This window comes from Haliotis rufescens, unplaced genomic scaffold (genome assembly GCF_023055435.1).
Source record: "Haliotis rufescens isolate VD_foot unplaced genomic scaffold, xgHalRufe1.0.p SCAF_12, whole genome shotgun sequence".
Lineage (NCBI taxonomy): Eukaryota > Metazoa > Mollusca > Gastropoda > Lepetellida > Haliotidae > Haliotis > Haliotis rufescens.
In genome coordinates, this window is record NW_025963802.1 from 4,225,977 (window position 1) to 4,251,570 (window position 25,594).

The window sequence follows — 25,594 nt, forward strand, 5'->3', positions numbered from 1 at the left end:
CGTTAAAATGGTCGGTCCAATCACTTCTGACAAATAGTCGCAGCTCTTTCCAAGCGCCATGTGATATGCATATCCCTGAAAATGGATTATGAGCACAGAGCTATTACACAGTCTCGAATAACCTGACAGGTGTTTGGCTAAAACGTCAACTAATATGTGGTCTCTACCGGACCGTGACTGATGCGAGTTTTCATACATATATAATTAGTCGGTTAGAAAGTAGTACACTTCTGCCACAGCGCAAGCATGGCGGAGTTCGGCTAGCGAGCTCCGCAAGGGTACGTGTGTGTATTTCAGTTAAAAGCAGTAGCGTGTTAAGATCGGCGTGTGAAACAGTCTAGGATTTGAGCATTATATTACCTACAATGGAAGAAGACGATCCTTATGAAAGCTTGCCAGCATCATCAACTATGGTTACCCACATGGTGGCAGGGGCGGCGGCCGGAGTCATGGAACACTGCGTCATGTACCCTGTTGACTGCGTGAAGGTAATACATGTGGCCTACCCAGGGGAAGACAGGGACGGGTGTGGGAGGGGCCAACTTTCACATGTCACGCCCAAACATCGGTGTTGATGATGAACTGTACACGTGTTTGTGCCCATCGAGTTAGGTAATCAACTTGCCAAGGTGCACGTGAGGTAGGATATGTTGTTATGCCGAGCGAGGCGAGGAGGTGAGGGTCTTGACGTAGCGTCAGCAAACACGCAGGCAATGACAAGCACTTTTTCATATTCTAACTAATATTGTGTTCTATGGCGGTAGTGACAATGCAGATGACAAGCTACATTGTCCGCATGGGGGATGTATTTTCAGGGATTCATTCAAAATACGTTTGAACATAATTAGTGCCCTTGATACAAATCGGATATCGTTTAGGACCGTGACATGTCATGTGGACGCGTATTTTGTATGTGATGTCATGAACTTGTGTTCGACCAAGAGGGTTGGGGTGTCATTAAAACCCAAACGTTGATATGTAATAGCGTGTGTGTCTTCAGGAACTGCTATTTTCTATTCCCAACTAGAGCCTATGCATTGATTGCAACTCTTTTTGAAGACATTAACACCTACTTGACTGAAATGACTTGCCTTTTATGTAACTGAAATAGGGGGCACGGGTGGCCCAGTCGTCTAAGGCGCAGCAATTCGCTGTGCAGAGTTGCACCCCTTGGGCACGCCCGAAACCTATGATTGTGGGTTCGAATCCTGGTTCGCCCCGAATTATGTTTCTAGGTTTGTCAGCACCATACCCATGCTCGTGGGTTTAACTGAAGTGGTAAACGTCTAAGGCCTGCATTACTTGGGGCTTTCCTCCCACATTAAGCTGACACACCGTGATATGACTGGAATACTGTTAAAAGCGGCGTTAAAAACAACACACTCACTCACTGTAACTGAAATACTGTTAAACCAAGACGCCCTCACTCAATAGTTTGCACTGCCTCTGTGGTCTAGTAGATAGGTTTCTGCCCAGAGAACGGAAGACCGGTGGTTCAATTCCCATCTGCTTAAAAGACGTTAAAAGATGGTACTTGTTGTTACCCTGTCTGGCGATCGGCATATGTGGGATAAAACAAGGACTGGTTGGAATCAGTATACTGTGTCTCATTAGGGTGTCCATGTTAATCTGTGGCGTGATATCTCAGTGGGCCAGCATAAAACCGGCATTAGCATGATCAGTCCAGACAAGTACAAGTAGACATAGACGTACACATGCACGCACCTCGCTGTGTAAACGTGACATGACAATATTTTAGAAATCTCATTGAAAAGAGTTTCAGCTGATCATGACAGGAGGAAGGATCATTTCGCCACCCATCATTTATTGGAAAAACGGATAGCGCTAACTGTTCTCATGTTAACACCTATGTTAAGAGCATATACAGCAGCAGAGTGTTTTCAATGGGAGAAAAATAACATCTGTATGGATCCTGGGTTAGAAAAGGACTCCAGCAACCTAGTTGCTTGTCATAAAAAGTGACTAAATCACTGGTTTGACATTATTTACACGCTGCCCACAAACAGCTGTTGTACGGCTGAGTGTGATGTTAATGTTAAAAAGAGATGACGTGTCCTGGCAATTACAGGTCGGATTCAGGATCAGTATCAATAAATTGAAATACCGTATTCGACGTAATAAGCGCCCCACACTAATAAGCGCCCACGGCGATATTTGCTAATATATAGGCAAGTGAACAATCCCAATTAGCATCCCTTCCGATTGATCAATGTACACAAGACTTATTCATTCGTGTATAATACGCACTTGTGTGTTATATGCACCCTTAATTATGGGCAATTAAATTCTGGAAAAATATATCTGTCGTATATAAACAGTTCAGACCGTCAGCATAAACCACAAAATTTATCTTTCAACTCTGTTTTTTTTTCAACCAAAATAATATTCTAATAAGAGCCCCCAATTTCTACTTTTGAGAGCGCCCTGCACGCTTACTACGTCGAATACAGTAATATCCATCTCTGGCCACAGGAATCCACATTCTGCAATGTCAGAGCAGCGAAAGAAACACACACATTAAGTCCACTAGTCCTTACAATGATAACATATAGCAAAACCATTAAAAATGGCAAATTTCTCCTTTTCCTTATGACTGAACTGTTGGCCAGTTTGTCAAGAAGTATATGACTAGTGCCATTTTCTAATGCTGCCAGAGGTTTTCAAATCTGTGTGATCCGATATGGATCATGATAGCTTGTTCATGATCCGATACATCATCATGATCATGACATATCACGATACTTGCATGTGCTCTTTGTTTGTGGTGCGTAACAGTGTTGGAAATAAGCACCTGCCCGTAGCCTCGAGGCAGGTAGATCTCACGGGGGGCCCAGTCGTCTAAGGCGCCGCAATTCGCTGTGCAGAGTTGCATCCCTTGGGCATGCCAGAAACCTATGATTATGTTTCTAGGTTTGTCAGCACCATACCTGTGCTCGTGGGTTTCACCGAAGGGGTGAATGTCTGAGACCTGCATCCCTTGGGCTTTCCTCCCACATTAAGCTGACACGCCGTGATATAACTGGAATACTGTTAAAAGCGGCGTTAAACCCAACTCACTCACTCACTCATGTCGGGCTGGTAGTTTCAAATTTGTTTGGGTCCTTACGGCCTTCATTAAATTTACATGTCAAATTATTTGTCACAATAAGATGCAGTTTTTTAAATAAATGCCCGAGGAGTTTAGTCGGGGCCTGCAGCTTCTAAAGTTGGTGGGTCCTGATGGCAGCGTGACATTATGTTTTATTTCTAACATTGGTGCTGAGCCATCTTTTTCATAGACAGGATGGAGAAATACCTGGCACACTGGCGATTTTCAGTCGGCAGTTGGCATTGTCAATTATTTTCACAACAAATTAGTGTTTGTTTGATATAACGGTTATAAACATGATTAAAGCAAACATATAAGGTAAGAATGGGGATATTTATTACAGTGATCCATTCTTGTATCGGGAAGTAAAAAATCGTGATGCGTCTGTGTATTGTCCCACCATTATCAAATATTGCTTTCATGATCTTCTGGTTGTGATCAAATTTTCCCTGCAATTTCCAAGGTGTGTTGCACTCCTTTTCTATGGACTTGTGTGCTACTGGATACTATTTCAGAAAGTCGCAATAATGTTCTCTTCCATTTTAGTAATGTCAGTAGTGAGTATATTAAAGACCAACTCTCAAAGTAATTGTGTATCAAGGGCAAGGTCATCTGGTGAGTTGTAACATATGACCACATGAAACTTTTGCATTTCAAAGTGTATTCTGCATTTTTCATTTTTATTGGATAATCCTACTTGACATACTCAATAAATTATGCAAAGTCATTAGCTTTGTCTGTTTGTTGTTTAACGCAACATTCAGCAATATTCCAGCTTTATGACGTCAGTCTGTAAGTAATAAAATGTAGACCAGACAATCCAGTGATTGACATCATGAGCATCGTTCCACGCAATTGGGATATGGTGACATGCATCAACCAAGTTGGCAAGTCTGACCACCCAATCCCGTTAGTCGCCTCTTACAACAAGCATGTTCGCCTTTCATGGTAAACATGGGTTGCTGAAGACCTACCCTAACCCGGATGTTCATGGGCCTAAAGTAATGAGCTTGTCATGAGAACCAAGGTCATAAATTTCTACCCGTTCCAGCCATAGTAGTGAACTAACTGTAAGAGCATCAGGTTGTTACATTCCTTACATCGGCTGAACCCCATTCTTGTTTGTGGATATTTAATAGTTATGGTAGTAACATTAAAAGTCTAATAAAGTAAGTAAGACAACACAGGCAATAATAGAATAAAATAAACATGTAAGGCATCATGAGTTGTTGTTTTCATGCCTTATCTATAATAATATACGGACTCGCAATCACCTAGTTGAATAAACTATGTCATGCCTTATCTACAGTGTTCCTGTTTACCGGTAATTACCAGATTGTTACTGGTAAAGTTAGGCTTGGACAGGTTATTATTGTGACTGCCAGTCCCCGTGGAAATAACGTATCTTGTGAATCTTTGTTGTTTAACTAAACATCGTCGATAGTCAAAAAAGTATATTTTTCAAATGGTCAACTTTTCTGTTATCAGGGTTTTCCGCTGTCTGTTGTTCGTGCAAGGAAATAATATTTCGCTTTACTTCAAGCTTAAATATCTATTTGTAGTGATTTAGTCTTGAATCCAAGTGAAATATTCAGAAAAAAAAGAGAAAATTGTGATTGAACTTTGTGTGAATGACGTGTAGATCTACATAAGTTACTTCAGAAATGACATCACTAAATTTTCAGCCATGAAAGTACTCTACATTGAAACTTATGTTTCAGAAGAATAAAAACCAGGTAATTTTCTTACAGTTTTGTTTGTTCAAAGTTGAGACGACAAACATTTAGGGGGACTGATAATGTATATAGTCGCCAGTCCAGCGGGACAAGCGGTTTCAAAAGCCAGCGGGAACACTGATCTATAATCTGGGGCCAAACAAATCATCTAGTTGATAAAATATGTCCAGGGACCTTCATGACTTGTGATAATTTGGGGGCTAATATATGACCTGTAAAGTGTTTGTTAAGCACAAGAAATCAAATTCAATGATGGATGATTGTCAGACTTTATGTGACAAGCACTGATACACCATACTTGAGAGTAAGGATCACAAAAAACTCTGTGGTTCCACTTCTTTAAATGACACATTTTTTTATGACCCACTTTTTCGCCTTAGTGGGCTTGAAGACCCTTCCTTCATGTCAACTAGAAAGATCACTGATACTGTCCTTCTAAAGACCCCTTATCAAAACTATCCAGGAATACTTTTCTCCCCTTTCCTGCTTTGAGACTGTCCCTGTCCTTAAATAGACAATGCCAGACACATGTGCCTTGCAAATTCTCTGATATCTATAGTGTGTCACAACTGACAAGGAGTGGGCCTACCTTGGTCCTTTTCTTTGACAAGGTAGTAGTGTACGATTATACAAACATACACTTTGAGAACCATGTTGTCACAATGGAAATCGTCAGCTCCATTCATGTGTATTGTGAAGAGAATATGTAATGATATCCGTAATGTGAAACGTTTGGTTTGGTTTATTGTTTTACGCCACACTCAGCAATCTTCCAGCTATATGATGGCAGTCCGTAAATAATCGAGTCTGGACCAGACAATCCAGTGATTGACATCTTGAGCATCGATCCACACGATTTGGATCGATGACAGGCATCAACCAAGTCAGCGAGCCTGACCACCCAATCCCTTTAGTCGTCTATTTTGACAAGCATAGTCGCCTTTACGGCAAGCATTGGTTGCTGAAGACTTATTCTTTCCCAGATCTTCGCTGTGAAACATGTTATACCACTATGATAGATAAATGAGTTGTGTCATTGTGTCTTTTGGTATTCTGTAAATTTTGCTATGTTTTATTTACCCAAGGCTATTGCATAAGTTATTGTTTTCTTTTCATATCAAACAACCTACCAACTATATATATATATATATATATATGTTGACCATCTTACATTCGACCCGTGAAGATTCCGGGGTAGAATAGGTCTTCAGCAACCCATGCTTGCCGTAAAAGGTGACTAAGCTTGTCGTAAAAGGAGACTAACGGGATCGGGTGGTCAGGCTCGCTGACTTGGTTGATGCATGTCATCGATCCAAATTGCGTGGCTCGATGCTCATGATATTAATCACTGGATTGTTTGGTCCAGACTCGATTATTTACAGACCGCCGTCATATAGCTGGAATATTGCTGAGCGCGGCGTTTCACAACAAACCAACCAACCAACCATCTTATATTCAACTCTCATGTAATCTGTATATTCAGTCTTCACGACAAAAAACTATCCCCAATAATGTTCATGATCCCTATTATGTTTTATTCAGTATATATGATGTGGTTGATAACTTGTCATCATTCCCGCAACAACGTGAATTGGTGCTGACTACTGGTACCAGTAATGAGGGTTATATGGTGTGATGTGTACCCTGTGCTGTGTGTGAGCCTCACTGCTCGGGGAACATAGGCTCACGCACAGGGTACATCACGCCATATGCCCCGAGGGGTTGGTTGGGAATGAATTTGTCTCACCCACATTCATTCATAGAGACCCGGAATACATGTCTGAAGTTTCACTGAGTAAAATGCTTTGACTCTGCCATTTTAGCAAACGAACTTTACCCAATGCATTCGGATAAACATCGGTTCATTTCTGCTTAACGATACTTATACTTAACTAAGGTGTGTTACTATTGATTTCTCAGCGGGCGACCTGAAAATTATTGACTGCATCTTAACCAATCAGAAGCAACCTGTAGTATTTATATCATGTATATGTCAGGTGAGGTAAAGGTTTATATAAGTCAGTCACATCCTTTAGTGATTGTTAAATATGTTGTATTCATCTGTCCAACTTTGTTACCATGGTTTTGGAATCATCAACAAAAATGTAGTAAATTGCAAAATATGTTTTTAAATTTTAAAATTTAAAAAAAAAATCAACTTTATTTCACCAGCTTTTGGAGTTTGGAGCTACTATGTTTACATTTTCTGTCAGTTTTATTCAATTTCAAATGGTAGCAAAATGGAAACATTTAGAATTGTTAATAATTACAGTTCTGAATTCCTACTGGCCAATGAGGACTACCACCATCAGTCGTGTCAGATGTTAACTTTTCCTCAGTACAATTTAGTAGTCTCTGGCCAGCAGACTAGCATGAATTTCGAGGGCGAGTGAGGTGTATCGCCATGGCTACCTGTGGATGTTCAAAGTGACACCAATCACCACTCTATCTTGTCCTTTCACTGCACCGCATGACCACAGGATTATTGATTTCAAACAGTTTTATACACAACCTTGACAGCCTGCCACTACAATATACATTGTTGCTGGAAACATGCCAGTCATTTATATACTTCCTGTTAAAGCTCTGTACCAGGCCAATTTCTTGGCCAGCATATATTCAACACCAACAGAAAATAGGGTTGAAAATTAGGTTCATCATCATGATCATGTTCATTACTGTGAGATCGACCTTTGTGATGTCAGAAATAACAAAGTGGGTGATGCAACTAAGTTTTATCGAGCTGGCTGCGTTTTCAGAACAAACTAGCTCAATGTGATTACAAGATTGGGTAAATACAAATTAGGGAATGAAAATAGACAAAAAAGATGAATCTCATGTTTTTTCACATATAATTAAACATGTTAAATTTTCGTTCTGTTCTTTGAAATTCCTGCATTCTGATTAGCTGAATTGGTCACATGTTATTGCATTCATTTCCTAATGAATGTACAAAATTAAGCCACGCTCACCAAGGCGCACTACTTTTATTACTGCGGAGTGTCGGGGGATCCCAATATTACAGTCGAGGGAATTCCCTTTCTGCTCATGTGTATCGTCATGCACAGGACATTTAGCGACTTTCATGCATATTCATTGTCCAAACTACCCTTTAAACATGTTAAAACCGAAGGCCGAGAATAAATGAAACAGCAAACGTGCAGGCTCGCTCGCCTGTTTTTTTCCCCGCTCTCCTCAGTTCAACTTTCATGTCTTCAGGTTTCATTTCTAACTAGCATTTTTCCAACTGTGTTTTACCGTAATTACTAATCAGGGAAGTAATGTTTGAATCTGGCGGTAACTGACCATGTTATTTGAAACAGTCGCCTTCTCCTGGACATATTTCTTCCGGTTTGTTGCAGTCTGACTGTTGCAGTTGTTTTCGCCTCTTGCCTTAATTGACAGGTACAAATGAACATTGTTTTGATCCTGCTCTCCGTTGATTGGCTACTGACTGTGTATGTGTGTCAAGTTATGTGCATAAATCAAACGATCACCTGGTTTATCTCACGCCACAGAATGTATTCCTACACCTGGAATGTTTATCAAGCTTGTCATTTTAGTCTGTTTTGATATATCCAACTGTTTTTGGTTAAACTATTGTAGATAAAACATGTTTTACGTTGTCAAATTTAATTATAAGCATTGGCTGTGTATTTTTTCCGGTTCATTGAGGTATGAATCGAAAAACTGATATGCAAACTTTTGTAAGAATCCGGATTTATACAGTTTGCACATCAGTTTTTGGATTCATACCTCAATGAACTGGAAAAAAAATACACACTCAATCCTTAAATAACAATCTTTAACAATTTGTATCACAGTTTGAACACATGTTTAGCATGTTTAGTACAGTTGTCAGAGTTCATGACAATTCAGGGGGCACGGGTGGCCCAGTCGTCTAATGCGCCGCGATTCGCTGTGCAGAGTTGTGTCCCTTGGGCACGCCAGAATCCTATGATTGTGGGTTCGAATCCTGGTTCACCCCGATTATGTTTCTAGGTTTGTCAGCACCATACCCATGCTCGTGGGTTTCACTGAAGTGGTAAACGTCTGAGACCTGCATCACTTCAGTCTTTCCTCCCACATTAAGCTGACACGCCGCGATATAACTGGAATACTGTTAAAAGTGACGTTAAACCAAACTCACTCATGAAGCCTCACTCATGACAATTCAAGCAGGTTGGAGGCAGCACCAGCATACTGAAAGGCATCCATGTCAGCAGTCTGCAGTTTGTGTTTAAGTACATTCAGGCTTCTGTTAATGTTTGTGTATATCTTTTTCTTTGGTGGCAATTTTTGTCCATGGCATCAAGTGTTCCTGTTTACAGGTAATTATCAGTTTTTTTCCCCGGTAAGATTAGACTTGGACCGGTAATTCATGTGACTGCCAGTGCCTGTGGACCGGCAAATAAAGTACCTTATGAATCTTTGTTGTTGAATAAAACATCAGCGATATTCATATACGTGTGTTTGACGAACAAAGTCAGTGTGTCTGTTACCATCAGGGTTTCCCCTTGTCTATTTTTAGTGCAAGGAAAGAACATTTCACTTTGCTTCGAGGTTAAATATATATTTGTTACAACTTAGTCTCAATATATTATAACAAAAAGGAGAAAATTGTGACTGAACTATGTGTGAATGACTTTTAGATCTAACTAAGTTTTTTTGGAGATGTGTTTGTTTGTTTGTTTGTTGTTTAACGCCGCACTCAGCAATATTCCAGCTATATGATTGTGGTGGTCTGTAGATAATCAAGTCTGGACCAGACAATCCAGGCAGTGATTGACATCAGTAGCATCAATCCACGCAATTAGGATCGATGACATGCATCAACCAAGCCAGTGAGCCTGACCACCTGATCCTGTTAGTCGCATCTTACGACAAGCATAGTCGCCTTTTATGGCAAGCATTGGTTGCTAATGATCTATTCTACCCCGAATCTTCATGGGGCGCGTGGCTATGTGAGTGAACACATATCATATACTAGTAGTTGAAGTCACTGGTTGTTTGTGAGTGAGCTCAAACTCAAATAATGTAAGCTCTATTTCATGTTTAAATAATTCTTTCGGAACACAGTTGCACTTTTCAACTTGCCCAGTGTTTTAATCCCTTATAACACCTCACATTGCCCGCAGGCAACATAAAAATATCACAAAGGTCGCCACTGGTAAGAAACCGAAAATAAGACTTGTTGCCTGAGTTTATTGTCATTGGAACATTTAATTGTACATTTAACTCCACAGGGTTTTAAAGTTTTTTTGTTACCTCTGAGAAGAAGGGTTTCACACCAGTAAGGGATCTGATTTTAATGAGGATATTTTTTATTTTATTTGAAGTGTCCTGGACAATATTATGATTATGTTGATGAGAGATGTGACCTTCCTACAGAGTGAAGATTTCATGTGTTATGCATGTTCAAAATATAATCATGATAATAGACACGTGATGATCGGTAAAAATATGATAGACCCGTGATGATCGGTGGTAGAATAGGTCTTCAGCAACCCATGCTTGCAATAAAAGGTGACTGACTATACTTGTTTTAAGAGGCACTTACGGGATTGAATGGTCAGGCTCGCTGACTTGGTGGATGTATGACATCGTATCCCAATAGCGTGGATCAATGCTCATGACATTACTGGATTGTCTGGTCCAAACTCGATTATTTACAGACCACCATCATATAGCTGAAATATTGCTGAGTGCGGCATTAAACAACAAACAAACAAACAAGTCAAAATATAATGCAAGTAATATATTCTTTTGTGTTAACAGATACAATTTGTATACAATACGAGGTGGAAACGAAAACAAAACTTGCATCAAAATATTGCAAGCAATCATTTTGAAATCTAATAGGTTTACACTAGGACTGCAACGAATACACTATGACAGTATGAGGCGAATACAATACATGTCACGAGTATCGAATATCGGGTCATGCATATGAATATTTATTCACGAACAATGCGAGGAAATACTTTAATAACGTTTATAATGTTGAGGTATTCAGTTAAGCTGACACAGCTTGTTGTCCCCCGCCGCGCGGAAGCGCGAAGCGGGGGATATAGTACTCACCACCGTCCGTATGTCCGTCCGTCCGTACATCCCACCTGTTTGTTGCCGCGATATCTCAAGAACTAAACACTGGATTGTCTTCATATTTGGAACTATGGTGTATATACAGATTCCGCAGACACCAGTCGGTTTTGGTGACCTTGACCCCATTTTCAAGGTCACAGCAGGCAAATCTGCCTTTGGATTTAGAAAACGGTGTTGCCGCGATATCTCAAGAACTAATTGCTGGATTGTCTTAATATTTGGAACTATGGTGTATATACAGACACCGCAGACACCAGTCGGTTTTGGTGACCTTGACCCCATTTTCAAGGTTACAGCAGGCAAATCTGCTTTTGGAGTTGGAAAACGCTGTTGCCACAATATCTCAAAAACTAATCGCTGGATTGTCTTCATATTTGGTACTATGGTGTATATACAGGCGGGGGACATTTCGTCACTTTGTGACAAATACTTGTTCACTCATTAATTCCATTCCATGTTATGGTGTCATCTTTGTACATTAAGCCTCCGACCAGTGAAGAACAGGTCTTCAGCAACCCATGCTCATGATGTCAATCACTGGGTTGTCTGGCCCCGACTCAATTATTTACAGACCGCCATCATATATCTTGAATACTGCTGAGTGCGGCGTTTAACAACAAAGAAAATAAACAAACATTTGATTATGAAAAGCATGCCTTCAGTTTTTAGCTTGATTTTGAACACTGTATATGATGTTTTGGATCAGTAACTGTGACCTACCCTGCTGATAATTGCCTCATTTTGTTTTAGACTCGGATGCAGAGTATCGTGCCTGACCCCAATGCCAACTATCGCAGCCTGGCTGATGGCTTCGTGAAGATCTTGCGCTACGAGGGCATCAAGAACACTATGCGGGGGATCAGTGCCATGGTGGTCGGGGCTGGACCTGCACATGCTATGTACTTCGCCTGCTACGAGAAGATCAAGTCAGAGCTCAGTAATGGGAAGCAGGGCAACCACTTGGCAAATGGTGGGTTAACTTCAACATTGATTGGAGAGACTTGTCTTGGTTAAATTCCAACACAGCTTTGAGGGTTGGGCTGAACTTTAACACCGCTGAAAGAGGGGGGTGGACTAGTGACACATGGAGGGTTAACTTTAACAAAGCATGAAAGGGTGGGGTGTACTAGTGACACATGGAGGGTTAACTTTAAAAAAGCATGGACGGGTTGGGTGGACTAGTGACACATGGAGGGTTAACTTTAACAAAGCATGAACGGGTTGGGTGGTCTATTGACACATGGAGGGTTAACTTTAACAAAGCATGGGGGTTGGGTGGACTAGTGACACATGAAGGGTTAACTTGAACAAAGCATGAACGGGTTTGGTGGTCTATTGACACATGGAGGGTTAACTTTAACAAAGCATGGATGGGTTGGTTAGTCTATTGACACATGGAGGGTTAACTTTAACAAAACATGGACAGTTTGGTCGGTCTATTGACACATGGAGGGTTAACTTTAACAAAACATGGAAGGGTGGGGTGGTCTATTGACACATGGAAGGTTAACTTTAACAAAGCATGAAACAGTGGATGGTCTAACACACTTGGAGGGTTAACTTAAACACTGCTGGAAAGGTGTGAGGCTACTGACACATGGAGGGTTAATTTGATTGTGTTGGTAGGGGGGGCTGATCAGTCTCTGGTAATGTTTAACTTCTACACCATCACTACTGTAGCATGTAGATAGCTGGAATAAGAATGATTTTCAGAATTTATGGGGAGGTGTTCGACTAGTCTTTGGACAATACAATCTATCTACCTAGAGAGCATTTTATACAATCTAACCAAATCTGTGAAAATATATTAATGAAGCCTATTTGATAGTTGCTGCAGTGATGGATTCAATGTTTCAAAGGCTTTATTGAAATACATGGTTATCTGTTGATGTGTCCTGTGTTTGGAAAAACCAAAGCAGATTCATATACAAGTTTATCATACAGTCTGATAATACATGAATCAGGTAATATAGCAATTACATGTATAACACAGTTTATCACCAGCTGTGGTGCTCGGAATATAATAATGTCATTGTCCAGCTTTGTATGGGGGCCAGTAGAACAATGTTTGATAGTGTTTCACTCTATAGCTCACCTGCGTGGGATAAGTATTGATATCCTTCCATTAGTGTGTGGTATTGACTGGTATTATCCTGTGGCATGGCACCAGGTGGTGTGGAGGTTGCACAACACCAGGATCAATAACACCATTGTTTCCCTCAGATGGCTTCTTATAATTGATAGTGTCAGATGTAAAAAATATTCTTGGCAAAGGCATCTTGTAATTATCCCCCGCCCAACAAAGTTGGCGGGGGATATAAAAACGGGCTCCGTCCGTCCGTCCGTCCGTCACGTTTCGTTTCCGGAGCATAACTCATAAACCGTTCAATATTTTTTCATCAAACTTTGCAGGTCAGTCAGGTACATGCTGAACTGGTGCCTTTTGCCTTTTAAGAAATTTTAGAATTTTTTATTTTTTACGTTTCCATGGCAACAAGATGGACTTAGGTTCTGCGAGGGTAGTGTTCGTTTCCGGAGCATAACTCATAAACGGTTCAATATTTTTTCATCAAACTTTGCAGGTTTGTCAGGTACATGCTGAACTTGTGCCTTTTGCTAGTTAGAAATGTTAGAAATTTTTATTTTTTTACGTTTCCGTGGCAGCAAGATGGACTTAGGTTCCAAACTCTTCTTTTTTTTACAATTTCCATGACAAGTTCCACCTCGGTTAAAAAAGGTTAGGGTTTGTTTAGATTTAATTATGTCATAAATTCTGCAACAGGGGCAGGGGATATAGCCACGTTAGTGGCAAACTCTTTTTTCAAACTATACTGAAATCCATTAGAAACGCATCACAAATATAAATCTTTGTATCTCCCTGATAAATGAAGAAATGAACTAGTCCCTACTGACATTTAAATTGTTAATCAAGATGGAAACACAAGAAAAAGCCAAAGCAATCATTCAGTGCAGCTGTATATAAACAATAATGATGGGCGTCAAATTGAAATTTCATACATGCTCAAAACGAGTATGGCCACCATTTTGCATAGAGCACAATCACTCTTCTTTGTCTCATTGACAAGATGACCCTCCTCATGAAAGCTTGCGGTATCTCACGCCGTATTAGTTGCAAAGCGAGTTCCTACTCATAGACGTTATTCAGTTGTGCCCGTTTGTCATAGGAGCTACGATAACCTGACAAATGTTGAATTGTGACAATTAAACCCTCTGGCCACTTGACATGTTTAAAGTCCAGCCTCGAGAAACCCAACGGCTTTTTCTCTCTCGACAGCTGATAAACGTGGCATCAATTAAGCGCTGTTTGAAATTAAGGTGTGATTTGGGTATGCAGTTGAATGATCTCTCAGTGTGTTGTGGAACCACAGTGTTTTATGCATTTTCACATGATTTGCACGAGAAAGCGTGATTTTCAGCAAATGATGGGTTCCTTTTACTGGAGTTAAAACGGGTAATGAGTTTTTGACGTGCTGCACAATTTCAAGGATTGGGCTGTGCCCACTCTGCATAGTGGTTTATTGAGGGTCTTCCTTCTTGTCCAGGTTATAGGGGGAGGCATAAAAAATGTACCTGAACATATATTTTATAGTAAGATAATAGACAAAAATACATAAGAAAATAGTCTTGAGAGAAATTAGTGTGTTGTGTTTTGATTTTGTGTATGTTGTGTTGCAGGAGCTGCAGGCTGTGTTGCCACAGTGTTGCATGATGCTGTCATGAATCCTGCTGAAGGTTAGTGTTGTATGTATGATGTTATGTAATAAATCCTGCTGAAGGTTAGTGTTGTATATGTGATGTTATGTAATAAATCCTGCTGAAGGTTAGTGTTGTATATTTAGTTATATCATGAATCCTGCTGAAGGTTAGTGTTGTATATATAGTTATGTAATGAATCCTGCTGAAGGTTTGTGTTGTATGTATAGTTATATCATGAATCCTGCTGAAGGTTAGTGTTGTATATGTGATGTTATGTAATGAATCCTGCTGAAGGTTTGTGTTGTATATATAGTTATGTAATTAATCCTGCTGAAGGTTAGTGTTGTATATATAGTTATGTCATAAATCCTGCTGAAGGTTAGTGTTGTATATATAGTTATATCATGAATCCTGCTTGAAGGGTAGTGTTGTATATATAGTTATGTAATGAATCCTGCTGAAGGTTAGTGTTGTATATATAGTTATGTCATGAATCCTGCTGAAGGTTAGTGTTGTATATATAGTTACATCATGAATCCTGCTGAAGGTTAGTGTTTTACATATAGTTATGTCTTGAATCCTGCTGAAGGTTAGTGTTGTATATATAGTTATAACAGGAATCCTGCTTGAAGGTTTGTGTTGTATATATAGTTATATCATGAATCCTGTTGAAGGTTAGTGTTGTATATATAGTTATATCATGAATCCTGCTTGAAGGTTTGTGTTGTATATTTAGTTATGTCATGAATCCTGCTGAAGGTTAGTGTTGTATATATAGTTACATCATGAATCCTGCTGAAGGTTAGTGTTTTACATATAGTTATGTCTTGAATCCTGCTGAAGGTTAGTGTTGTATATATAGTTATATCAGGAATCCTGCTTGAAGGTTTGTGTTGTATATATAGTTATATCATGAATCCTGCTGAAGGTTAGTGTTGTATATATAGTTATATCATGAATCCTGCTTGAAGGTTTGTGTTGTATATTTAGTTATGTAATGAATCCTGTTGAAGGTTAGTGTTGTACATATAGTTATGTCTTGAATCTTGTTGAAGGTAAGGGTTTTATGTATAGTTATATCATGAATCCTGCTGAAGGTTAGTGTTTTACATATAGTTATGTCTTGAATCCTGCTGAAGGTTAGTGTTGTATATATAGTTATATCAGGAATCCTGCTTGAAGGTTTGTGTTGTATATATAGTTATATCATGAATCCTGCTGAAGGTTAGTGTTGTATATATAGTTATATCATGAATCCTGCTTGAAGGTTTGTGTTGTATATTTAGTTATGTAATGAATCCTGTTGAAGGTTAGTGTTGTACATATAGTTATGTCTTGAATCTTGTTGAAGGTAAGGGTTTTATGTATAGTTATATCATGAATCCTGCTGAAGGTTAGTGTTGTATATATGATGTTATGTAATGAATCCTGTGGAAGGTTAGCGTTGTACATACATGATGTTGTGTCATGAATCCTGCTGAAGATTCAGTTTTGTTGTTTACCTTTCAGTTAGTATTACACAACTATAGTCATGATAATATGACTGCAGTTTTCATCCTGTTAACAAATTCATTTGACAGATTTTATGCTGATCATGCATTTCCTAGCAGCACACATTGAAATGAATAATAGTAAGTGTCTTGTCGTCCGGAGTTTATTTTATCATGGGACTAACAGTGTTTTCTCTTCCATGTGCTGTTGCAGTGGTCAAGCAGAGAATGCAGGTGTATGGAAGCCCATACAGGACATGTTTTGACTGTGCAAAGACTGTAGCTCAAGAGGAGGGTTTTCGAGCCTTCTATCGAAGCTTCACAACACAATTGACTATGAATATTCCTTTCCAGTGCTTGCACTTCATGACTTACGAGTTTATGCAAGACTGCCTGAACCAACAGAGACACTATGATCCCAGGAGTCATGTTATATCAGGTGCTTTAGCAGGTGCTGTTGCTGCTGCTGCCACGATGCCGTTAGACGTTTGCAAAACCCTGCTCAACACGCAGGAGCAGTGCGCTCGGACTAAGATCTCATATGTGAATGGCATGGCAGCAGCTTTTAGGACGGTTTACGAGTTTCAAGGTATCACTGGTTACTTTCGAGGCATTCAACCGAGAGTGATCTACCAGATGCCCTCGACAGCAATATCATGGTCGGTGTACGAGTTCTTCAAGTTCACGATTTCAAAGAAGCAGAGAGAAGACAGTCGCTACCTCACGTCGCCTGTCAAGTCGATGCCGGTGCATGCTGCTACTGCCGCTTCCTCCAGATGACATGTGACCTTCTAAAGGTATTGTCATTGGTCAGTTCAGTCTGATCGATGACAGGAGATCGCAGTGGGAATGGTCAGGAAGGTTCTGATCGCTTACAGGGATAGGTTTAAGGATATGAGAAACCAATTTGATTTGGAATATCTGACACCCAGTGTACAGTATCATTTGTTAGTGGTAACATAATGTAAGGAAATGAAAATGTGAGACAGGGAAAAGAATTATGTTCTTCACACAGTTTCACTAAATATCTTTATGTTTCCATTATATAATGGCGGTAGACATATAATTTGAGAGCTATTGATTTGATTCTGCAAGTAGTTATGTTAAGGCATATACATAGTGTGTGAAATAGCTTCCTTACGAGTTAAATGTTGTTATTTTTTCATTCTTTCCAGACTAAGCTTAATATAATGTATTTATTCCATGCACTTGGTCCAGACTCTTTGTTATATCTTGCAATTTCTACAGGTGAAAAAATAGAATTAATAATCAGATTATATGTCTGGATATGTTGCCATGGGAACCGTGCCATCGGGCATGTGATGCAGTTACACATTGTATAAATTTCAAACATGTTAAGTACTGAGTTGCAGAGAGAGAGTTGCCTTACGTGTATGAACTATCTTCGTAAAGACAGTTTGAGAGAAAGTAAGTTTTTTTCATCATTGATCACTGATCATTTTATGTGCAGGGAAAAAAAGTTCTTTTCAAATTATATTTTTTCTCCACTTATGATAAATTTTTTAATGAATCAATCATATTTTTACAAAAATATCAACTTCTTTGAGTACGTTTTATCTATAGTCACATTTTTTTTGTGTGGACCATGGTAGTTTTTTAAGCTGCAGGTCTGTGAACTGGTTTTTCATTGAAGCTATTCCACACAATGTACATGACGATCTGTGGCTGCAGTCACGGCATTATGATCATTTTGTAAGCATTCAATAATGCTAAATATCAGTGAAGTCTGACTTGTAGGTAAATTTGTATAAGTAGTCTATGACTTCATTTGAAGAAACATCTTGTATTTTAATCAAATGTCAATAAGGTTACTGCAATAGTTTTCAGTGTGAGGTCTTAGTCAAGGGGAGATAATTCAACATAGGTACAACAGAGTTACCTCCCTTACTGATAGTGATACAGGTACCAAGGCATAATCAACAGTTAAAAAATTCTTCAGCAACCTGTCATTTAATACTTTGGGAGGCGGGAATCGGGGGTGGGTCATCAGAAAACATGTCCCAGGGGTCATTAAAATTGTAATTGTTTTTAGGGGGTCATGACTTTAGTAGTATATACTACATTAAAGGAGGGTCATGAGAAAGGAACAAACATTTGGGGACGTTATTTCGTAAACCCCTCACCCCTGCACCCCCTTGTAGTAAATGAGCAGTTTTTTATTGGTTAAATGTATGACCATCACATTTATTCCACGCCTGTCATGTATTGCCAACTCTGCATGACGTATCAGTTATCTCCCTTTATCATTAGAGGTGGTGGTTCTCTCCATATATTCAAGAAACTTGTCATGTGTCAGAATACTGAAACGGAAACAATCTTTGGATGATTTTTACTTTTCCAAAGTAAGAGGAAAAACTTTAAAAAATTGTTATTGTGATGAAACAATAAATATACCCTATTTTATTTATGCAACCCTACTAGAGCATTGAGTGTTTAGATTGGTTTTTTTTCAATTTTGCTGATGGATCAGAAATATTCCTCTTTGCTATTGAAGATACTTCTTGACAAAGAGGCTATTTCATATTGCCCGCAGTTGGTAAAATGTTGTGTTTGAAACTGATTAATGGGTGTGTGGGGTTTTGAGGTTTTGTAGCATGCTCTACTAGGGGTGTATGAGATAAAATATCAATCAAACAGATTGTAAAAAACATTTTGGACTTTTGGACGTTTGGACACTTGACCTATTAGATTTCCTATGTCACTCATTTCATCACATATAGCCAATACTGGAGTGTGACTTTCACATTATTGCTTTTCCTTGTTAGCAGGACACTTACGTTTTGCTGGGGCGGTCGGGTAGCCTAGTGGTTAAAGCGTTCGCTCGTCACGCCGAAGACCCGGGTTCGAATCCCGACATGGGTACAATGTGTGAAGCCCATTTCTGGTGTCTCCCGCCGTGATATTGCTGGAATATTGCTAAAAGCGGCGTAAAACCAAACTCACTCACTCACTCACTTACGTTTGCTGGCCTTCATCTCAGTTGTAAGGTCTATTTTATCATTGGGATATATAGCATCCATTTTACTTGTAGCCGAGGCAATATTGATTTAGACAGTGCAACCTTTCTCAAGGATGGTATGGCATAGGGCATGAACTAACTTTGACATTTTATACACCAAAGCGTAGAAATAAGGGTTAGAAATAATTATTGTCTTCAAGAGGTTTTGACATAATAAAGAAAATTAACATCCCAAGCATATTTAGGAACACTGGCAACAAAAGGTCCAAAAATATAGGATTATTAAATTATTTCACTCACCACCATCTATGCCATGTGTGCTGTCGGTCAATATTTTGCAACACATATTAATGATATTTTCAGGGGTGTTGGGGTAGCCTCATAGTTAAAGCATTTGCTCGTCCTGCCAAAGGCAGGAATTTGAGTCTCCACATAGGTTCAATGTATAGAGGGGGTGGTCGGGTAGCCTAGTGGTTAAAACGTTCGCTCGTCACACTGAAGACCAGGTTTCGATTCCCGACATGGGTACAATCTGTGAAGCCCATTTCTGGTGTCCCCCGCCGTGATATTGCTGGAATATTGCTAAAAGCGGCGTAAAACCATATTCACTCACTCACTCAATGTATAGAGCCCATTTCTTTCCTCTCCTGCTGCGTTCACGGGAATACTTCTGAAAGAGGCGTGAAACCCAATTCAGTCATCATCATGCTGTGATCTTTTTAGTGAAATAAAGTCTAGTGACAAACAACATGGGAAACAACAATAGAAGTATTAATTCCGCAGCTTATCTCCTTTACAAATTGTTTGATAGGCATTGCTTAGAAGTTGACGGATGACAAAGTAGACACAATTTATGGATAACAACTTCGTTAATTACTGTAAAGGCAATGTTTCAGTATAGATCCTTATACCATTGTCAAGCAATACTGAAGGAGAAGGATCTAAACTGAAACGTCGCCTTGGTAATTTGAGAAGTTGTTATGCATAGATTGTGTCTACTTTGTATCTATTTTACGGTTCATGTTACTTGGAATTGTGGCACAAAGTCATGCATTGACCCGAAACTTGAATGAATTGTTTCACAACCATTTTGCTGTTAGTGTTTAGCAGGGTCTTCCCTATGGCAGGTTAAGTCTACTGTGAAACACACACACCAGTTTATCATATCATGGTTCAAGGTTGAACTTTAGTTTTTTAGAAAGTGGGTGAGCACCAAATGTGTATGGCTTGCAGATGATACAGACATACCTCCACAACTTCTGAACATCAATGACTGTGTGACCCTGTTATATTGAACACATGGAAATGAGGGGTGTCTGTATTTTCTAGATAATTAATGGATTTTTGTGACCATTTTTTTTTTGCATAAGGGTGTTTACAGAGTTCAATTTATTTCTTTTGAAGGGAAATGTTATATTTCTACCAGGTAGTTCATAACTGTCAATTTACATCCAGCATACATATTTTGTCTTAAGGTAGCTGGTAGACATCAGGGTGCAGTTGTACACAGCGATCTTAGTGCTAAGGTGATCGTAACTCACATCCCTTAACACAGAGTGGTGCTAAGGTTGTTTTGTACGACGACACCCAGGACATCATTGATGCAAGGATCAGCATGAAATTTATGCTGGCCAACTAGATAAATGTTTGTCCAATTTTGTTTCTACTGGCACAAATGCAAGTTCAATAGATAGAGGCCATGAAAAGTACCTTTTAAAATTATTGGTTGAATTGAGGGCTGAAAGACACTAGTTGACATGACAACTGTTGGCCTTAAACAAATACTAGTTCCATATCTTTTGGATAATTATTATTTTTGGGTTGTGATGTAGAATTTCTTATATAATGTTCAGTATGGAATAAACGTTAGTATGTGTACCATAAATAAATTCAAAATTTACTAATATGCTGTGGAATAAATGTCAGTATGTGTACCATAAATAAAATCAAAATTTACTAATATGCTGTGAATGACGATCAATCACTGACTTAATATGTAACTACCTGGTTCAAGTATCATGATGTTCTGCTTTTCTTGAGAGATTTCAAATGTTTGAGTTTATTGTTATCCTCGTAATTGTTTGGGATGTGGAAAACATTTCTGTTTAATTGAAAGTATTGATAACTGAAAATAGAATTATTTCAAAATTCTCTTTTTGTATTTATTTACATTCTTTCCCTCTCTTCATTTGATATCAATGTGATGAAATTGTAGATATGCTGTACAGTGTTTTTTGCCAAGAAATGTGTTGATGTTGAACAACATCCCCCTTGCCTTCAATTGTGTTTCTGGATGTGACTATTTGGACGTTATAATTCAATATTTTGTAACGCTTCTCTTTATAAGACTCACGGGATGACAAAGACTATCCGTTTGATATTATTTTCTTGTTATGATGGAAGTTTTACAACGTTATAAGATGCTCTGAAACTACCTTTGAGCAGTATGTTGAGGGAAATGTTATTCAATTGCAGTAATTAATGCTGTGTGGACACATTCTTGGCAGAACACTACAACTGCTTTTGTGTACAAATAGTAATGTTTTCCAAACCCCTATTCATAGCTTTTATCCTATTATTGCATGGCCTTTATCATATTGTCTAATTACGGTGTATTTTAAGTCATTCCAGAGCTGAACAACTAGTCAATGGGGACTATCCTATACACACAGCTTCACCTTAATTTGCCACAGTGTGGCCGGCAATTGTCCAATCATTGCCTCTGATTCTAATCATGTGACCTGCATCTGGCCAATACTAGACATGGATTCAATATCGTCAACCTCGTCGTCCATCCAAGCCATCGATTGCGTGCGAGCCGACATATATGATCCACAGCTGATCAAGGAGTGCTTGTGGCTTGTGGCTGAATCTCTCTGAAATATTCCACAGAGTTTACACAACTGATAATATTCCAGCCAACATCATCAACCATTGACAATGTTGCTGTCCGAGAGTAAATGCCAAGGAAACATCAGGTCATGTGACTGTTGCCTAGGAAACATGTCATATGACCGTGTTACTAAGGAAACATGAAGTCATGTGACTGTTGCTATACATTTCCTGCTGCCTGGGTGTCAGAAGAGAGACTTTTACACGCAAGCAGTGCAATAATATTTTAGTGCTTTATTCCTTAACTAGATCTGGCTTTCCCTTTTGTTGGAAGAAGAACTTCACATAATGGGGGATTTTAATGACATATTCTTCACATGGGCATTTTGCTGAAGGAAGAACTTTTACAATGTGTCCACTGTTTTTTTTACTGCAGTATCCAGTGAGACGATGGTGCTGGATTCATGTCCCTGACTATTCGTTAAGTGTTGAATGACTTGTGTGAGTGCGGTGAATGTGATTGTGGAAAGAAGAACTTTCCCAGTGCAAACCAGTGGAAGAAGTCCAAAATGGCTGCCATTTGTAGAAAGCAGACTTTCTCAGTGTCGACCAAGGACGGGGGATATAGTACACCTGACCTTGGCCTACTAGACGGAACATTACCAATGTGATGAGGAACATGACTGCATATGTGGAAAGATGAACTTTCTCAGTGTTGTCAGTATTTATTTTACACAAATCATGTTGACTGCACATGTGGAAAGACGAACTTTCTCAGTGTTGGTTGATCTGAAGAAACTCCAAAGATTGTGATGTAAACACATTGTTTATCTTTATGAGTCAAAATTTATTGTTAATAATTTGAAGAAGTTAAAATAATATCAAAGCTTGTTGCAGAATCAGATCTATTTGATTGTTACCAATTCTGAGGTGCGAGATGACTCACTGTAGATATTGCTAGAAATGGATGCTCTTAGTGAAACATTGTAGGTCATTTTTTAAAGGAAAAGAGGTCTGGGTAAATGAAGGTTATTTGTGGTAAAAAACTATATACTCAACAACAAATGTTACATATCAATTAAGTGAAAACTGAAGATGCATGACATATATATTGTATGATCACTATGGTGATATTGACTAAATGTCTTGACAAATTTATCAATTTTCTATCAATTTTATCTTCAGAACTGACCATTTGCCAAGACTGATTCCGTTTTGATTAGTATGAGGATGAAATACAATTGTTACATTTCAGGTTAGTTTTATGCTTCAGCCTCCATTACATCTATAATGGGATACTATGTATATATCATGATATATCCAGATATTACACAATAACCAAACACAAATTTCCAGGCAACATTTCAATTTTGAATTTGTATAAGTTCAAATTTAAGAAGATATACAAATCTTTAGAATGCCCTAGGGTTTCATTTCAGCCCAGATAAACAAAAGCACATTTGTAATCTTCAAAATAAACTACTTGTCATTTAATATGCTGGAAACAAGCACAATATGATGAATAAGAACACAATCAAAATTCGTTTTCACCCCTCCCCTCTTCCGTTTGAAGGGGGCACGGGTGGCCCAGTCGTCTAAGGCGCCGTGATTCGCTGTGCAGAGTTGCGTACCTTGGGCGTGCCAGAAACCTATGATTGTGGGTTCGAATCCCGGTTCGCCCCGATTATGTTTCTAGGTTTGTTAGCACCATACATATGCTCGTGGGTTTCACCGAAGTGGTTAACGTCTGAGATTGTGATTTTTAAATGGAATTTAGTTGTTTCTGTATTGGGCATGTTACAAAAAAATAATGAAAAATATTGCTTGTATATCACGTATACATGATCACGTGATCACTTTTAATTAAGATTTGAGTTTCTAACCTTTTTATAGCTGACATGCTTCGTGACTGTTTAGTGAAAATGGTATTTCACTTTATTCATGCTGAGCATTTGAATTTATCGTTTTTGTTTTCAGTAGTGCAAGGGGGCGATGGGTGAGCCTCGTAGTTAAAGCGTTCGCGTGGTCACGCGGAAGACCTGGGTTTGATTCCCCTCATATGTACAATGTGTGAAGCCCATTTCTGGTGTTCCCCGCCACCATGATGTTGCTGGGATATTGCTAAAAGTGGCGTAAAACCATGCTTACTCACTCTCTCAGTAGTGCATTGCTGTTATTGACTTTTGAATGCAGATTTGACTTTTGGAGATTCTCATCTGAAAGTCATCTCCTCTCAAATATATCAAGAAATGTACATGTGTAAACGTTACAACATCTGGGGCTAGCTGAGGATCGTTTTGCTTCCATCAATGAGTTTTGATATTTTTGAGTTTGCTGTGACACCAGGGTGTGATTCCATTTATCATCCAAAATCTTTCTGCAAAATTGTTAAGTTGGTAAACAGTAATAGCCCACGTTTGTGTGTGTGTGTAAGACATACAGTGAACAAGCTTAAAAAATGGCAGATATTGATGTCTTTTAAATTGTGACGCCATGGCAATGAGGCTCTATTTACAGATAGTAATAAACTCAGGACCTGGAGTAAATACATCACAACGACATTCTACACATTCCAGCTGTACAACAGTTTGATAAAACTATCATGCAAACGATACCATTTATTTGTGTAAATATAGTACCACTGTGTCTTACACAAAGCTAAAAGCAAACCCTCTGTGAAATGGCTGCTTGATGCCCCGCCCCCTTTATCTGGTTCACAAGAATGATTCAGCTTGATGTCAAGTCCAGGAAAGATTGCAATACCCGACAGGAAGAGACAAGAGGAACCTGAAATGCAGTAGCTCTCAGTGAAATCGCCCCAGTGATTGTAACAGTATTCTTAAGAAATATCAAACTGAAACATTATCTATGACAACATTATTATTGTACTGTGCAGTTTCTATGACATGATTATTATTATACTGTGTCTTATACCCCGTTGACATGCACACCATTTACTAACGTAAGTAATTTTGCACATGTGTAACTATACATATGTGTATATGTAAATTTAGTATGCGTTCACATGAAAATCAACTTAGCTGTTTAAATAAAGTATTAAATTGTGTAAGCACACATATTCGTCAGTCTGTTTACGGCTTTCAACACAAAACAGGTTGTTTCCAATCAAAGTTGAATGAGAAGACAGTTACTTCACTGAAAATGTTCGCGTGAAGCAACACGTTTGATTTAATTTGTACACAAATTTTTGACTCATTGAAACCAAAACTCTGTATATACGCATAAAAGTTGACAATTTGTTTGGTGTTAGCAAAAGAACAGGTATTTATTAGATCTTCCTCTTACCTTAACATAAACGTTCACATTGCAACAAATGCAAACAGAGCAAATTTACATTTACATTTGCACCTGCTCCAGACATGATGCCAATTTGCTCCTAGTGTAAATATACACACATGAGTAAACGCGTTCACATGACAAGTATACTCACGTATGTACTTCTACACAAGTATGCACAAATACACACATATGTATAGAGGCGCATGTGAACGGGGTATTAGAGATTTATTATTATTGCAGTCTTTCAGCAGCATTTGTGTTTATGGTTTATCTCGCACCTCAGAACCTTGTTGTACGCTGAATCATCACATAAGCCAATACCATA

General features: G+C 38.9%; 1 protein-coding gene across 2 annotated transcripts; it reads left to right on the forward strand.

The window, feature by feature from the left end:
- The first annotated feature begins 231 nt into the window (after positions 1 to 231).
- Positions 232 to 25,594, forward strand: LOC124138068 (mitoferrin-2-like). 2 transcript variants are annotated; one of them, XM_046504582.2, is made up of 5 exons: positions 232 to 488; positions 11,701 to 11,920; positions 14,647 to 14,703; positions 16,372 to 16,954; positions 21,760 to 25,594. In XM_046504582.2, the coding sequence occupies exons 1-4, from the start codon at positions 366 to 368 to the stop codon at positions 16,935 to 16,937; spliced, it is 966 nt and encodes a 321-aa protein (XP_046360538.1). In that variant the 5' UTR covers positions 232 to 365; the 3' UTR covers positions 16,938 to 16,954; positions 21,760 to 25,594. The 2 variants fall into 2 exon arrangements, with proteins under 2 accessions (XP_046360538.1, XP_046360537.1); XM_046504581.2 differs by having other exon boundaries at positions 16,372 to 25,594.